General features: G+C 37.5%; 1 protein-coding gene and 1 pseudogene across 2 annotated transcripts; one reads left to right on the forward strand and one right to left on the reverse strand.

Moving 5' to 3' along the window:
• Nucleotides 1-3,510: 3,510 nt before the first annotated feature.
• LOC130728487 (trans-resveratrol di-O-methyltransferase-like) lies at nt 3,511-4,771 on the reverse strand (annotated as a pseudogene).
• A 9,960-nt stretch (nt 4,772-14,731) lies between these two features.
• On the forward strand, nt 14,732-17,647 carry LOC130733910 (protein LURP-one-related 7). 2 transcript variants are annotated; one of them, XM_057586200.1, is made up of 3 exons: nt 14,732-15,134; nt 15,347-15,556; nt 17,437-17,647. In XM_057586200.1, the coding sequence occupies exons 1-3, from the start codon at nt 14,853-14,855 to the stop codon at nt 17,566-17,568; spliced, it is 624 nt and encodes a 207-aa protein (XP_057442183.1). In that variant the 5' UTR covers nt 14,732-14,852; the 3' UTR covers nt 17,569-17,647. The 2 variants fall into 2 exon arrangements, with proteins under 2 accessions (XP_057442183.1, XP_057442182.1); XM_057586199.1 differs by having other exon boundaries at nt 14,738-15,134; nt 15,344-15,556.
• Nucleotides 17,648-17,685: the final 38 nt, after the last annotated feature.

Here is a 17,685-nt window from a genome sequence, read left to right on the forward strand (position 1 = left end):
GAAAAACGGGGGTGCCGCATTGAGTGAAAGCTGCAACGGTTGCTGTCGATTGATTGAAATTCAAATTGCCAAAGTTGTGACGTGGCTGGAAAAGACATGTCAAAGGTAGTGGTTAAGCATCTGTGGATTCACTGACCTTGGCGTCACTTCAAGGCACGACGCATGGGATAGACACAACGTGCGACAAAATATCACGATTCAGGGCACGTGCGCAACTATGTTGAGGCGGGCGGACTAAAGACCGTCGCCACAAGCCTGCTTGTGGACTTGGGTCGCCCGGAAGAAGAGGACGCGGTTGGAGGTCCAAAAGTGTTGATTGCAAAAGGCTCTATTTATCAGGCCATGTTGGCCATTGTTTTTCACTTCTAGATTTTAAGTTTTAGTCAGTATCCTTAAGGATCTCACCTTATTTCTTACTTAAATACACACTTAGCTTTCATGCTTCGAGCTCGGTGTCTTGTGGACTGGGCGAGACCCCAGGGTCCCTCGCCCAGGAGACTCAACTTTGGGCGTGGGACACGTCATGAGCTTAGGCATCCCTTCCCGAGGCCCAACTGGCCCATTTGGACAGACTAAGGGCGCCAAAGCCCAACTCCACCTCTATAAATAAGAGGGGAATACCAATTGTAAGGGACTCTTAGCTCATTTGAGAAATAATAGCATTGAAATTCAGTTATATTTTCTCTCTCTAAGCATTCACATCACTTTCCTCACACTTTGGGTACTACCTTTCCTCTCTATGTTCTAGCACAGAACACTAAAGAGGCTTGAAAAAAGAATACTTGGTTGGGAGGAGTCCCTGATAATACTCAACAACTTGGCTTGGAGAGGCTAGATTAAATAACACTTGGAAGAAGCCCTGAGAATACTTGTAAAAGAAGAAAAACCTACTAATACTAGAGATTGTAAAAATCTTGGTGAAAGGTTATGGATTGGACGTAGTCCACGTTGGGTGAACTAGGATAAATTATGTGTGTGATTATCTCTTCACCTTCTTACAAATTGTTCATTGATCATCCGCTACCATCAAACTCAAAGACATGCAAGAAGAAAATTTTTTTGAAAACAGAATTTTTAGTTGCCAACAATTAAGGTTTATATAGACACAACTCAGCCCTCTTCTTGTGTCCTTGTGATATTTCTCACTCACTCACACTCACACAAACAACCACCAAGGGCTCTGACCCTACAGATAACAGGTTCTATCATTCATTTACATAACATATTCATTCTTAGCATTCACACTTATGTTCTAACTTAGTCTCTGAGTTTATCTCTCAACTTAAACATTGACTTGAGTGTCGGAGTGTCTTTTGCAGGTACCCACTTTCCTTTGTCGTGGAATTCGGAGCTTCGTCGTGCCTTCTATGATCATTATTTGCATCGTTCCATCATGAACCATCACCACAACTTAGGGAGATTTACATCGGATTCTCATGTTAGAACGGTAGATAAATATCCTCTCTCGATATTGCAATGTAGGAGATTATTGGAATCCCAGTTATTTATATGGGTTTGTTATTTTGTTTGTTTAATTGTGTATTCTCTTTATGTGCATAACTCTATGCAACGTAATTTATCATTTTAATAGTAGGATAATTTACTCATTGCGGGGAATTAACCCATGGAACCAAAAAGAGAATAAAGTGTAAGGAATTAGTTTTGGTGTTGTCCTGGCGGAGGTATTAGGATTATTTCAACTAACCTATGATTAGATAGTGAAATATCTCTTAGGTAGCTTCTCTTTTTAACCCCTTATTCAATCAATCATGATTGCATGACGACTATGATTAAATAGTGTCCTTGAGTAGGCATTTGGTATAGCCTCTGGCAGTTTATTTAGCACTTGAGAAATAAAGTTGACACATGATAAAATTCTTAGGCAACATATATGAAATCGAGAAAACATGATTTAATTACATTGCAATCTCAAAACTTTCTATACTCATTTTGAACCTTGTTTGCTATTTGTGTTCTTGATCACAACGACTTCAAGTTATATTTGAATAAACTATGAATTCACCCCCTATAATTGTTTTGTTTGCTTCGCCTCTTCTGTATAACTTTGACTTTCATATCTTTTATAACTTAGCGAAATAGTTCACGTGCTCTTTTGTGTGCGAATATTTTAAATGAGTTATGATACATACATACCTCCACCCTTTTGTCACCTTCATTTTCTATTTATTTCTCTCTTATTAATCAATCAAATCACCTATCACATCTTTATTTTCTTTCTCTTCTTCCTATCTCTCTTCTTCCACCTCTCTACACCTCAAAAAAGGAGATGTAAAGATATAATTATTCATTTTAACTACAATAGTTATCCATGCATTTTAAACCTATTTATATGACACATAAATAGCAACAACTTTTACAAATTCATATCTACTTTTTCTTCCATCTCACCTCATTTACACTTGAAATTCTCATTCATCTAGGACATATGTTTTACACAATGTTTAGGACATTGTGTACAATGTTCAGGACATTGTGTACAACATTCAAACAATGACAATCACAGTTAATTAATCTCTTAAGTAAATAATAACAGAAAAACAAATGAACATAAGGAATTGGCAACCCAGTTCGGTGCAACGTCACCTACGTCTGGAGGGTTTTCACCCAAGAAATGAAATCTACTATTAGTAGTTTAGGAACACCCGGTCTTACAAGAACACACCTTGTTCAATGTCTTACAACCTAAACATTGCCCTGTGTATTTCTACTTAGTACTCCCCCTAAGTATGAGAGCTTTATCACTTTCTCTCAATCACTCACCATAGTGATTGTATCACAACAATGTAAAAATGTAGAGATTAAAACTCAACTAAACACAACAACTCAGTGCATTAGTTAACAATGGCAGCACTAGAGTGGATTACAATACTCACACGATGGACTCAAAAAGTAAACCCTAGTAGCATATGCAATACAACTGACAATCCACACGACAGTTAGGGTGTCTTGATCTCCTTAAGTAGACATTCTTCTCAGGGCCTTGTCTTCAATGGGTTGAACGTCACCGAGTCCATGCAAAAAACTTGGAAAGAATCTTGAAAAATATTTTCTTCCAACTAATATAAAACAGAACCAAATCTTCATGCTTTGATTGGTTCACACATAATTAATCTTAATATACCGATTAGATTAATTCTAACAAATACCCAGAAGATCTTCACAAATTGGAACGCGTATCATTACACCAATCTTGTGAACAATTAATACGTCAACACACATAACCAGTAGCATAATGTTCCGCCATATGCTAGCACATCTGGTTGCACATCATCCAAAATATGTTGTTTAACTCATCACACACAACATGGTTACACTTCCATATTGTTTAAGCAAAATGCAGCCAACCACCAACTATAATACTCAACAACACTAATGTTATTTTTATATTTCTCACTTATATTTCTATCTCATCACACATCATATCTCTCATGTGTGAATGTGAGTGGAATGAATGTGAACTCGTCAGATGAGGTTATGCTAGCATTTGGCTTAATTATACTTTGAATAAATTTCAATAATAGACCTTAATCCCAGAACTGAAGTTATCTTGTAATCATTGAAACCGGCAAAGGAAATCAACTTAAGTCATTCTTTCTTGTTTCTTTCTTTTCCATTGACCCCCACCATCATCTGTATATCAAAAAATAGCTCTGTTTCAAATACTTCATCATCTCCCTTCTCTTCCTCCATCACCATGTCTATGATAATCACTTTCTCTTCTTTGTCTTTGCTCTTGATTGCTTCCTTGCATTTCTTTAGTATTTTCAGACATTTCTCATCATTCCAGTCGTGCAAAATCCACTGCTTTGTCATTCAAGTAAAAGCCATTAGAATATAAAAAAAAAACTAAATATTTCTTTGTTATTGATTTCTGTTAATCTTGTTATAATCGACCAATTATGTGTTTCTAATTTAACTTCATTGTAATTTTGTAAACTCCACAAAAATCCAAATTGAAAGAGATCTATAATTTCATATTTTACCTTCAATAAAATGGCATCAGCCGGAGGAATTTCCTCAAACATGTCCCCTCCAACATATTCAAGATTCTCACTTCCTTGCAAGTCAGCAATATGTGAGAGATCTAACAGAGTGCACTTCAAATGTGTAAATGATTTGGCAATGACCTTAGTCATAGTCCCTGTGCCTCCCCCAACATCAACCAATGATTCCAATACATTGAACATATCCTTGCACTCTCAATAAGCACACTGCTGACCAATCTAGCATCACTTGTCATTCTTTCATTGAATGACTTGTTAAGTTTGGGATCACGGTTAGCATAATCCCATAACAACATCCCGTGTGTTGTTTCAAACAGTGTATGATCATCATTTTTTAACCAAGTTGACAATTGATGCCATGACTCTATCCAAATTGGATCAATCATAGCATGCAAGAAAGGGATGGCACTAAATGGATGATCCTTAAGGAGCAGAATTGAATCCTCAGTTAGCGTATACTCTACTTCGAGCTCATTCTCAATGACGTTGTGTCACGAGAAGAAGCCAGAATGAACCATGATTCGCTTCAAGCGATGGATGTAGCATGATTTTGATGAATGGATTGGTAGTGAAGCAATGAGTTGTGAGAGTGGCATGGGTTTGCCATAGTTGTGTATGATATCTGGTATGGCTAATTCAACTACACATTTAAGGGTCATGGAATTTATGAAGCTGAAAATGTGATTCCATATGTGACCTTGAGCTCAAAGCAGTTTAGCAGCATGCTCTCCATCTTGGATTTCCATGATTAATTTGTTTCTGAACTTATTGCTGGATTAATTGAAATATATATATATATATAGGGTACTTTATATTATTTGGATCTATTTATAATTAGGCCTTAAGGTGTGCAACCGATTTCTTATTCATTGTCATCCTGATCATACCATTGATAGAGGCTTGGTTGAAACTTCAAAGAGACAAAGTGCATTTCCAAGATCTGTATTCTGTACAGGTCGGTCTTCGGTTTTCGGCTGGGATATTCTTGGTGCACAGTCTTTGATCCCTTTAAATTTTTGGATAATTTAGGTTGCATGCATATAAGGAGTGACCATATACTTCATAGCGTGACTAATTCTTTTGCTATAGTTGTTTACGTTAAGTGGTAACGACTGACCACGAAATGCACTTCATTCCCATAAGTAATGATCCAACCTTCAACATCATGTTTAAGGAATGAAGTGAGTTAATCATCACACTGTCTTATGGTTGTGCTAAAAATAATAAATATCTTGTTAAGGTGAATCACATTGAGTTTTGATTTTTGTGACATAAAGCATGATAAGGATGTTAAATTACCTCTATTATTCACTTGGTTTTTATAGCTTTCCTATGTCATTCTTTTTGTTTTGATGTTTCTAGTCCCCTATTTTGAATTATTTAACCGGCTAGCCCAAAGCATTAACTCGTTTACACTTCTATAACTATATCAAATTACTGTACTGATATCTTTTGCAGTCATGTTTGTAACGAAATTAATATGCACATTTGTCTCACTATTGAAAAATAGGCTGATAGTGACAAATTTAGTGACGGATTTAACAAAAATGTATAGTGAGAGAACTTGTGATGGAGATTTTGGTCACTAAATATTCCACAATTGAGATTCCGATTTTGTTTTTAGTTACGAAGTTTGATACATAATTGTCTGTCATTAGATAATTTTATCATGAATCCGTTGGAAAATATTAAATACAATTTTGTGCACAAAATTGTTTAACTTTAATAAATTTGTGACGGAACAATATTTGTCAATACGATTCTTATTTTATAAAATTCAATTTATTCTTATAATTCAAAATGTTTTGAACTTAATCAATTATTTTTTATAATTGAAAATGAATTAACTTAGTTCCTCTTTCAGTAATACAAAATTTAAACCTTCCGTTTGATAATACGATATCGATGAATATCATTCTCCAAACACAAACTTGTAGATAAACCATTGATCAACCACCGTTGGATATGAAATTTTTGGAATTAGCTGTTATAATTAAATGGTTACGAAAGGTTAAAATTTTAAATACAATATTCTAACCCAAAACCCAACTATCTCTCCTAACTTCCACCACCTCTGCCGACTTTGTGTGATTAGAAAGTGAAAACAACTACCCATTTTCAGGGAAGATGAAGCTCTGGTTAGCAAGCTGGATCTTGAGGCCATTGAAGCTGAAAATGTAGGTATTGGTGCGAAGGTTGTCATCACACTTACAGAATTTGTAGGTATTGGTGGGGGATTATTTTGACGAAGGGGATGACGTGGCTGAAAATGTGGAATGTGATATTTGTATATAGAACCTAACCATGATGATACACAGATATCTCATTGTATTTATCAGCGGGAGGTGGGAGGTCCACGACGGAGGAGAAAGAAGAGGAGTAGAGAGCGATGGGGAAATGATAAGAATAAAAGGAACAATAAAAAAGAAGAGTGGAAAGAGGGTTGTTGAAGAAACATAGCGATCGAGCGCTATAGAGCTCACGACAGAACAATTATTGGTGGTTAATGATGACATGCGAAGGAGCGAAAGAGACAAAGGTAGTGGTTAGCAGCGATGCTCGGCCAACTATGGGCCGAGCTAGAGAAAAGGGGGGCACCCTTTGCATCTAGCTAACCTAGGGTCATGAAGACAGTCAACGAGGTTGGGGGCTTAGTAAGGATGGTGTTTGTGGTATTGATAAGTGCTAAATTTACCTAGCTTTCCATATTACTTTGGACACTTATCTATGATAAAAGTGCGGAGTTTCATATCAATTTAACCCTAAACTGTGTAGTTTAGTAAATAAATTGATTTAGTGTAGGTTTTATGTTAAATTTTGAGTTTAATCCCTATTTTTGATGTAGGATGGATGCATGAAGATTTCATTGAAGAAAAGAAACAAGAATGTAAAAATTGTGTAGTTTAGTAAATAAATTGATTTAGTGTAGATTTTATGTTAAATTTTGAGTTTAATCTCTATTTTTGATGTATGATGGATGCTAAAGAGAATCCATGAAGATTTCATTGAAGAAAAGAAACAAGAGTGTGAAGAAATCCATTTTTGAGCAAAGAACTCGCTCAAGCCAAAGAAACGTTGCTCCAGTCAAAGTTCCAGGGAAGAATCCCGCTCAAGCGAGATAGAATTTCGCTCAAGCGAGTATGGCAGTGCAGGAAACCCACACATGAAGAAAGCTACTCGCTCGAGCTAAGACGACATAAACTCTGTAAATGGACAGAAATAGGGCAGAACAGAGATAGCTCGAATTTTTTCATCTTTTCTTCATTTCTCTTCACTTCCATACCTTATAAACATGGGAGAAAGCTAGGAGCACTTGGAGAGGAGGATTTGGTGCCGGATTCGACGGGAGACATCGCGGAGTCTTTGATTCTTCTCGTTTCTTTTCCATGTTTGTAAAGTTATCCATGGGAATGGATAACTAATCTCTTTTGCTGGGTTTAGATGTCGTTGATAACTCTCTATGTATTTTGTTTGATTCAGTTTATATATTAACATGTTCCTTTGCTTATGATTTAGTGATTTTCTCTTGATCTTCATGTTATGTTTTAGTTTGCGCACCTGGAACATATTGCTTGATTCGACGTGAGAGTAAGAGCTATATCGTTTTGAGTTTGAAATATAGTTAATCTCCTAATAGTCCTAATTTCTAGAGATAGAGTCAGGTTTTTTAGTCATTGAACACCTAAACTTCATGATAATTTTCTTTCTTAATCATGTAGGAGATCAATGTTTAGGATTAGAGAGTTATTGCTATCCACTCATGCGAGAGATCGATGATGTAGGGTTGAACTGGTGTTGATGAATCATATGCATATGCCTGACATGCATTTGAATCTATAGGATACAAATTTTTTTATCAATGAAATCTAATCCCAGCAGTTCCTCTACATTGTTGTTTTCTATCATTGTTTTCATTTCTATTTGTTTCAAATATCAACTCAAAATCTTGTGAAACTCCATTAGTTAAGTTACTAAACTATTGAACGACATAGTATTACCAATTCCCTGCGGATACAACAAAACTATATATTGTACTACAATTGAGTCTTAAGGATTTTAAAGTAGTATTAGTGTAAAAAAATCTCTCAACAGGTATCTAAGACCATGAAGTCTCTTGTAGACCTGAAGAAAGAGGAAGAAAAAAAAATGATAAATGGAGTATAACAGTTCCATAAGGACAAGGACGACATCAATGAAAGTTTATACGCTATAGAGTTCTTAGGGGACATGACAACGTCAACAAAGAAGGGCAGTCGACAACTGGCAATGATGGAAGAAGTAGGATTCATGAAGATTTGTCAGTTAAACCCTAAGTGCACCTATTGACCAAAATTATTTTTGTCCACCCTAAAAAGGCCGAACATGTAATATAATAATAACTTTTTATATGGGTTGGGTGGGGAAAGTTCAGGGATCAATTTATGAAAGGTGCAATTTATATTTCCAATGTACCTAATAACTTTTTATAAGATATGCTATAATTTAATAATTTTTCGTCCAAATTATACTACTCCCTTCGTTCCTATATATAAGTTCATTTTTGTGAAAAATAATTTATTCCTAAATATGAGTCATTTTACGATATCAATGCAACATTAAATATTTTTTCGAAAATTATCGTCATATTTAATATAAAAGAGATAATGAGATTTTGAAATAATAAACTTAAAGAGAGAAATACATAAGAAATTAAATAAATGTAATCTAAGAAAGTGATTGAATTCTTTTATAAATTTACTGTTTTTAACTATTTTTCTAATGGTGCTTGCTGTGGTACCTTAATTTAAATGGGGGTACGGTACCTTAAATGATGTAAAACCTCTTTATATCCAATTTTTTTAACTTCTAAAAGCCTCTAGCACCATCATTCATGAGCGTTTTAGTAGATTATCTCATTATCTTGTCATTCGCCGGACAACAATTTCCATATCTCACCTTTATTGTGGTCAATAACTCTCTTGTTTTTACATTGCATACATTTCCACTTCCACCACTAGATTATGTCTTAAAAAGAACTGCAACAACCAACATAACGTCTAAGATTCCAAGAAAAGTTAAAATGTCTAAACTTCTCTGTTTTTCTGTCCTTTAATTGTTAGAATTTTGGGTATGATAATCCTGGATAACTTCGAAAATCGTGTTTGCACACTTTCCGAACAAAGTATTTCGACTCTATTCTTGCCTGGGTTCACGAAATCCTTGTTGGGATAATTTTGAAGATCAATTTGCTTCTGGCAATAGAGAACAGATCAGAAAGTAGAGAGCGATTCTAGTTTTGTTTTCTGTGTACTCTTTCCTTAGGCTGCAAGCAACCTTATATAGAAGGTTGTGTTTGCACGAATGATCACAATTGTTCCGAAAAGTCACAATTCTTCAAACAATTTCAAACTAGGGTCACAACTGTTCAGGAAAAATTTCGAACGGGGCGCTGCCCCGCACCCCGCCCGCGGGCTCCGCCCCTTGGACCTCGGTTCGTATTCGCGGTCAATTATGCTTTGACTCACCGAGCGTGCACTCCGCACTAACCTGACTCGATTCCGAGCCTAACGCGTAATTGCATCAGCCTATAGTAGATCACATTACTACTAAAATACATTGATGATTCTAAAATCACCAACATTAATTTCACAATTTCATCTAGTCGGGGTAGTGTACCCAAAAAATTTCAGGATACCACAGAATTTGCTTTTTCTCTAATATAAGAGAATTATTTAAAATGAACTAGCAATGGAGGGAGAACGTATTTGATTACAAACAAAATTTTCCTTAGTGCATGCTCCAAAGTTAATGTGTTGTGTGTTGGGAGTGGAACCTCCCATAAATTTTCTCATGTTTTCTCATTATGAAGTCTTTGTCACTGTTGAAGCAAGTGTAATTCATATAGTTAGTTAGGCTCAGGAGGATTAACTAGTGTATAGTTAATGAGTGTTATATATAGTACACAATGTAACTGAGTTTGTGAGAGCAATTAATAAACAATTAATCATTTTTCTCTCAAGACTTATCTCTTTCTAGTTTTCTCTCTCTCTCTCTCTCTAGAGAACCTTCTGGTTCTAACAGTGGTATCAAGAGCTCATCAATCAGGAGCCTGTGGTGGTGCCCAGGGCGGTGCAAGGTGGTGCTGCGGCGGCGCTAGGAGTTCCAGTGGCGGAGCTCAAGGCAGAGATCAACGGGTTGAGAGAATTGAAGAGAATTCAAGAAGAATCGAAGAACAGAGGGCAATGTCAAGATCGAATTCGCTTCCGATGAATCTTCCTACTCTCGATGGGAAGAATTATGAGCATTGGAGTGTCCAGATGAAAGCAATTTTCGGATTCCAAGAGTGCCTTGAGGTTGTTGAATCTGGGTTTGAAAAAATCACTGAATCTTCTTCTGAAACCCAGAAATCTGCACACAGTGAAGCCAAGAAGAAGGATTGCAAGGCAACTTTCTTGATTCATCAGTGCGTTGATGCTGCAAATTTTGAGAAGATCTCAAAGGCAAAATCTTCAAAAGAAGCATGGGAGATATTGGAGAAAAGTCATTCTGGGTTGGCAAAGGTGAAGAAAGTTAGACTCCAGACGATGAGGAGGCAATATGAACTGCTTCAGATGGAGGAGCAAGAATCTATTGCAGAATACTTCACCAGAATCAGAAGCTTGACCAACCAAATGAAGACCTATGGTGAGAGCATGCCAGATCAAGGAATTGTTGAAAAGGTACTCAGAACCCTTACTCCCAAATTTGATCATGTAGTGGTAGCAATAGAGGAATCTAAGGACGCTGAAACTCTCAAGATCGATGAGTTACAAGGATCCTTAGAGGCACATGAACAAAGATTCAAGGAGAGATCAGGTGATAGGGAATCTGAACAAGCTTTGAGTGCTCAATGGAGAGGAAAAAATAATTCTGGGCAGAATGATAAGAAGAAAGACAAGGGAAAATGGACTGGGGATAAGAGGAATGATGGTGGAGGATCAAGCTCACAAGAGCAAAGATCTCAGAAGTCAAATTCTGATTCAAGTCATGCCAAGAAAGGTGGAAACCAGAACAATGGGAAACAGAAGAAGGATAAGAGCAAGATCCAGTGTTTCAAATGCAGAAATTGGGGGCATTTTGCTTCAGAATGCAAGCAAAAGAAGGCTACCCGAGGCAAGGAAGAGGAAGCCAGATTAGCCAAAGATGATGATTCAGATTCTGATGAGGTTCTGTTGTTAGCAAGGTGTGAAAATCCAGATTTGAACACTGAAGAATCTGAGAGCAAGGTGCTAATGGTGACTACCAAGAATGACCAGAATGCTTCCAACAACTGGTATCTTGACACAGGGTGCTCCAATCATATGACTGGGCACAAGGAGTGGTTTGTATCCATCGATGATTCTGTGAAGACAAGGGTGAAATTTGCGGATGATAGCTTCATTCGTGCAGAAGGAATTGGGAGGGTGATGTTCCAGAGGCAGAATGGAAAAACTTCCTACATTGCAAATGTCTTGTATGTGCCTAAGATGAAGAACAATCTTCTCAGCCTAGGCCAGCTACTTGACAAAGGGTACAGGATGAGGTTAGAGGACAGAATGCTAAAGGTTTTCAACAAGAAGCGGGTTCTGATTCTCAAAGCACCACTCTCACAGAACAAGACATTCAAGGTTCCCCTTCACATCAAAGATCACAAGTGTTTGGAGGCAGTGGCTGATGAATCATGGAAGTGGCATCACAGATTGGGTCACCTCAACTTCAGGAGCTTGGAACAGATGAGCAAGGAAGGATTGGTGACTGGACTACCTCACATCAAATCACCAACTGAATTGTGTGATGAATGCATGACAAGTAAGCAGTCCAGAAACTCTTTTGTTTCACATATACCAACTAGAACTACTAAACCATTAGAAGTTGTATATAGTGATGTGTGTGGACCTTTTGAGGTTCAATCTATTGGAGGGAATAGATACTTTGTGACTTTCAAGGATGATTTCACAAGGAAGTTATGGGTGTATCTCATTCAGAAAAAGAGTGAAGTCTTTGGAAAATTCAGAAGCTTCAAGAGACTTGTTGAGAAACAATGTGGTGAGAAGCTGAAGCTGCTGAGAAGTGATGGAGGAGGGGAGTATGTTTCACATGAGTTTTCTGATTTCTGTGAAAAGGAAGGCATCACACATGAGGTGATTGCCCCATACACTCCTCAGCATAATGGAACTGCTGAAAGAGTCAACATAACCATTCTCAATATGGCTAGGAGTATGTTGAAGACTAAAAAGCTTCCCAAGAAGTTTTGGGGTGAAGCAGTGGCTACTGCAGCCTACATTCTGAACAGGTGCAGTACAAAAAGGCTGAAGAACATGACACCAGAGGAGGCATGGTCAGGAAACAAGCCAAGTGTGAAGCACTTTAGGGTGTTTGGCTCAATTTGCTATAAGCATGTCCCTGATAATAAGAGGAAGAAGTTGGATGATAAGGGTGAAAGATTGATTCTCCTAGGATATCATTCAACAGGTGCTTATAAGGTGTTTGACCCTGCAACTGATAGCAGTTCATTTAGTAGAGACTTGAGGTTTGATGAGTCTCAACAATGGGATTGGAGCTCAGATACAACAGCTTCAAGGAAAGTCTCTTATCTAGACTTTGACAGTGGTCAGGAAATTACAAGTGGTGAAGGTACTGCCACTACTACTGTAACTCAGAGACCTCAAAGGGAAAGACAATTTCCAGCTAGATTGAGGGATTATGAGGTGTTCCCTGATTCCACAATCACATCTGAAGGTGATTTTGTGCACATGGCTCTCTTAGCTGAAATGGAACCAGTGACTTTTGAGAAGGCAGCTAAGGAACCTCACTGGATTGAAGCTATGAAGGAGGAAATCAGATCCATTGAGAAGAATGGCACATGGGAACTCACTTCATTACCCACTGGGAAGAAAGCTATCTCAGTAAAGTGGGTTTATAAAGTGAAATTGAAGCCAGATGGGACAGTGGCTAAGTACAAAGCCAGGCTAGTGGCCAAAGGTTTCTTGCAAAGACCAGGGCTGGATTTTGATGAGGTTTTTGCTCCTGTGGCAAGGATAGAGACAGTAAGGCTAGTTATTGCAATTGCAAGTTCTCAGAAATGGTCTCTATACCAGATGGACGTTAAATCTGCATTCTTGAATGGTCCACTGGATGAGGAAGTGTTTGTATCTCAGCCACCTGGATTTGAAGTTTCTAACCAAGAAAAGAAGGTGTACAGATTGCATAAGGCACTCTATGGATTAAAGCAAGCTCCCAGAGCTTGGAACAAGAGGATAGATGGCTTTCTCTTGCAGCTTGGATTTCATAGATGCAAAAGTGAGCATGGTATCTACATTAAAGGTAACTCCCTGGATTCTTTGATGATCATATGCCTATATGTAGATGACCTACTGATAACTGGCAGCAAGGATGATGAGATTGAGGATTTCAAAGGAAAATTGAAATTGGAGTTTGAAATGTCAGATTTGGGGTCCCTTTCATATTTCTTAGGGATTGAGTTTTTCAGAAGTGATGATGGGATTCTAATGCATCAGAAAAAGTACATTACTGATGTACTTAGAAGGTTCAATATGCTTGAATGTAATCCGGCTTCAACTCCTGTTGAAACTGGAAATTTGTTGAGCACAGGAGTCCCTGAAGATCAAGCTGTTGATTCAACTCTCTACAGGCAGATGATAGGCTCTCTGAGGTACATTTGCAACTCCAGGCCTGACATAGCCTATGGTGTTGGCTTAGTCAGCAGATTCATGGAGGATCCTAAACATTCTCATATGCTGGCAGTAAAGAGGTTGCTTAGATACTTGAAGGGAACCATGGATCATGGGATTTTGTTCCCAGCTGAGAAGAATAAGGAGTTAAAAGTTGTGTATGGCTACACAGATGCTGACTGGTGTGGGGATAAAAGTGATAGAAAAAGCACCACTGGTTATTTGTTCAGATATGGGGATGCATCAGTGAGTTGGAGTTCAAAGAAGCAACAAGTTGTAGCCTTGTCATCATGTGAAGCTGAGTACATAGCAGCTTGCATGGGTGGATGTCAAGCTTTATGGTTGCAGTCATTGCTCAAGGAAATGGGAATGCACACTGAAGATCCTATGCTACTGCTAGTGGACAATAAGTCAGCAATCAATCTAGCCAAGAACCATGTGTCTCATGGTCGTAGTAAACACATTGAGACCAGGTATCATTTTCTGAGAGATCAAGTAGACAAGAAGAACTTGAAGTTAGAGTTTTGCAAGTCTGAGGAACAACTTGCAGATATACTCACAAAGCCCTTGAAGAGGGACACTTTTGTAAAGCTGAAGGTGCAGCTTGGAATTGTTAGTTTAGCTAGTATGAATTAGGGAGGTGTGTTGAAGCAAGTGTAATTCATATAGTTAGTTAGGCTCAGGAGGATTAACTAGTGTATAGTTAATGAGTGCTATATATAGTACACAATGTAACTGAGTTTGTGAGAGCAATTAATAAACAATTAATCATTTTTCTCTCAAGACTTATCTCTTTCTAGTTTTCTCTCTCTCTAGAGAACCTTCTGGTTCTAACAGTCACTTAATCTCTTCATTCTGTTAAATATAGGTTAAATATGTGATATCATTTGAATATTTATCAGAAAAAATGCAAGTAATAACTTCAACATGAAAAAAACATTAAGAAAATTATAGTCCTCTAACTGTGTATGACGACAAGTCTAATAGAAAAAGCAGACATTACAGCAGCCGAAAGCATCTCATTCCATTCTCCACATCCCTTACCTCTTTAAGAATTATTTATCTGAAATTTTTTTTTAATTAAACCCCAAAAAACCTTGCTTTATTTTTCTTTTTAGAAAATAATTTTGTATTTTGTATGATAACAATGGATGGAAAGAGAGAGGAAGAAGTAGACAAAACAAACATGGAATTGGAAACTTCAGAGTCATCGTATCCAGGATCAGGGAGTTTGCACATCCCAATTGACCTCTTCGGTTCCAAAAAACACGCCGGAGCTCCACGTGGCGTCCTCGCATTCGCCGATGCGTTGGGTAACATACTCTTCACGGTGAACCGCCACCCACCCAATCGGAACTACAAGAAAAAGCTCTTGCTTGATGCCTCCGGCAACATCATCTTCTCCATCTACCGCCACGAGGTTAGTCTCTGTTTTCACTTCTGTGTCTTAAATTGTTCTCGCAATTTCGACCCGAACAAAGGTCGTCTTCGGGCTCATAGGATTCGAACTCTGGACCTATAGGTTGAAACAGTCACTTTTTACCGACACTTGTCACGTAATTTTTCCCAAATAAAAAAAAAAAAAGACATTCTAGCATTTTTTAAATACAATTTTTCTTATTTTGGTAGAAGGGGTCATGGAAATGCTATAAGGGGAATGGTGATGGAGACAAGGATCTTGTGTTCAGAGTGGAGAGGACTCTGAAAACGCTTACTAGAGTTGAATTGGAGGTTTTTTTCGATGGCGAGAGGCCGAACAATGAAGGTTGTGATTTGAAATTGAGAGGATCGCCTTTTCAGAGATCATGTAGCATCTACAAAGACACTGACTTGGTGGCACAGGTACAAAATTGATTTTATTGAAGTCTAGGTTCATGATTCACCAGCTTCAAAGTTTTACAAGTATCCAAATTTCATTGTATTTTTCACCATCATAGTTCATAGTTCATTTTGAGAGTGATGAATTGAGATATGTGTGAAATTGTATTGATATGAAGAAGAGTAGACTATATAATATATCACAACTGAAACTGAAAATTAAGTAACGAACTTTCCCTCCAAAACTAACTCCTAACTACTTCTAACTGGTTCACTCAAACAGTTTAACAGCTTCTAACTAATTTAAGTGGTCTAACTAATTACATTCGCGAAGTCTAATACTTTCCTTCAAGTTGGGAGATAGAGATTATGAACTCCTAACTTGGAAAGAAGAAATACAAAACGTGATTAGGGAAGGGGTTTAGTTAGCAAATCAGCTAGCTGAAACTGAGATTGTACATGCAGTAATCGAAGGAAACTAGAGGCCATATGCTCCCCGATAAAATGCACATCTATATCCACATGCTTGGATCTTTCATGAGAAGTTGGATTGGATGCTAATGCAATTGCAGAAACATTGTCTGAGTAGACGATAACAGAAGCAATGCCTTCACCAAAGGCATGAAACAATCGATGAAGCCACAACAATTCTGAGCGAACACGTGCCAAGGCCCAGTACTTCGGCCTCTGCTGAAGATCTAGAAACTGTTGGCTGTTTTTTTGGACTTCCAATAGATCAATGCATCACCATGGTATACACAATAACCTTTGGTTGATTCTCTGGTGGATAAACTTCCTCCCCAATCAGCATCAGCAAAGGCAGAGACTCTCTGCCAGAGAGAGCTTGGAATTGGACACCGCAGGATGCAAGAGACCTTGGCCAGGATTGGGTTTAAGGTAGTGCAGAATTTGAGTTACTGCTTGGAGGTGAGGAAGGCGAGGCTTTGACATGACCTGACCCAATTTGTGAACCGCATATGCGATATCTGGCCTAGAAACTGAGGTACAGCCAATGAGTCTTCAACACACTGAAGGTTTGACAAGTAATTCTCCATCAGTGTCATTAAACTTGTTATTAGGATCCACGGAACAGATTGAGGCTTGCATCCCTGTGTTGCCAGTATCATCTAGTTACTGTAAAGCATACTTTCTCTGTGAAAGATGTATGCCTTTGCTACTTCTTGCTATCTCTAGGAAAAGAAAAAACTTAAGATCTCCAATGACCTTCAATTGAAAGAGTTGTTGTAATTGCAATTGAACTTGTTCTAATACCATATTGAGAGTGATTAATTTAGTAAAGTTTGAAATTGTATTGATCTGAAGAAGAGTGCACTATATATATGTACAACTGAAGCTGAAAATTAAAAAACTAACTTTCCCTCCAAAACTAACTCGTAACTACCTCTAACTGATTCACTCTAACAGCTTATAACTAGTTTAATTCCTCTAACTAATTACACTCACAAAGTCTAATAGTTCATATATAATTGAAATTATCTTGAATGTTGAACTTTTGTGTATGTGCGTGTGTTTGTATAATTGTATTCATATCTGGAATAGTATTATAGATACATTATGCTTAAGAATACTGAATATGAATTGAACTTCTGTTACTAAGAAGCCTGGGCTTGACTTGAGGACAAGAGTTTCGCTCTTGATTTTAAAGCTGACATTTGTGAATTATGATAGAGGATTCTCTTGGTGCCATTTTATATGATCATAGCATATCTATATAGTACATCTGGAACATGAAGAAGAGAGGAATTAAATTTGGAAACTGAATATACGTGTATCTCTTGAAACATGATTGGCTCCCTCAGCTTGAGAGAAAATGACTACACTCTTGAACGTGCATTATTTCAGATGATCAAAAAGGTTAATTTTGAATTTGTACTTGTGTGCAGGCTAGCTTGATGTACAAGCTTCATCAACTGTATGTCAGTAGGGGTAAATTTTGCCTTACAATTTTTCCTGGGACTCTAGACAATGCTCTTGTTGTGGCTTTGTTTGTAATATTTTTGAACGGAAGAAAATAGTATCATTGACAGACGGCATTCAATTGCTATTTATTTGAAACAGAGTTATACCAATCTTAACACAGATATGTACTCCAAACACTAATTCACACATCAGAGTATGAGATTGGAAATGCG

The sequence above is a fragment of the Lotus japonicus genome, chromosome 1 (assembly GCF_012489685.1).
Source record: "Lotus japonicus ecotype B-129 chromosome 1, LjGifu_v1.2".
In the NCBI taxonomy this organism is placed as follows: Eukaryota; Viridiplantae; Streptophyta; class Magnoliopsida; order Fabales; family Fabaceae; genus Lotus; species Lotus japonicus.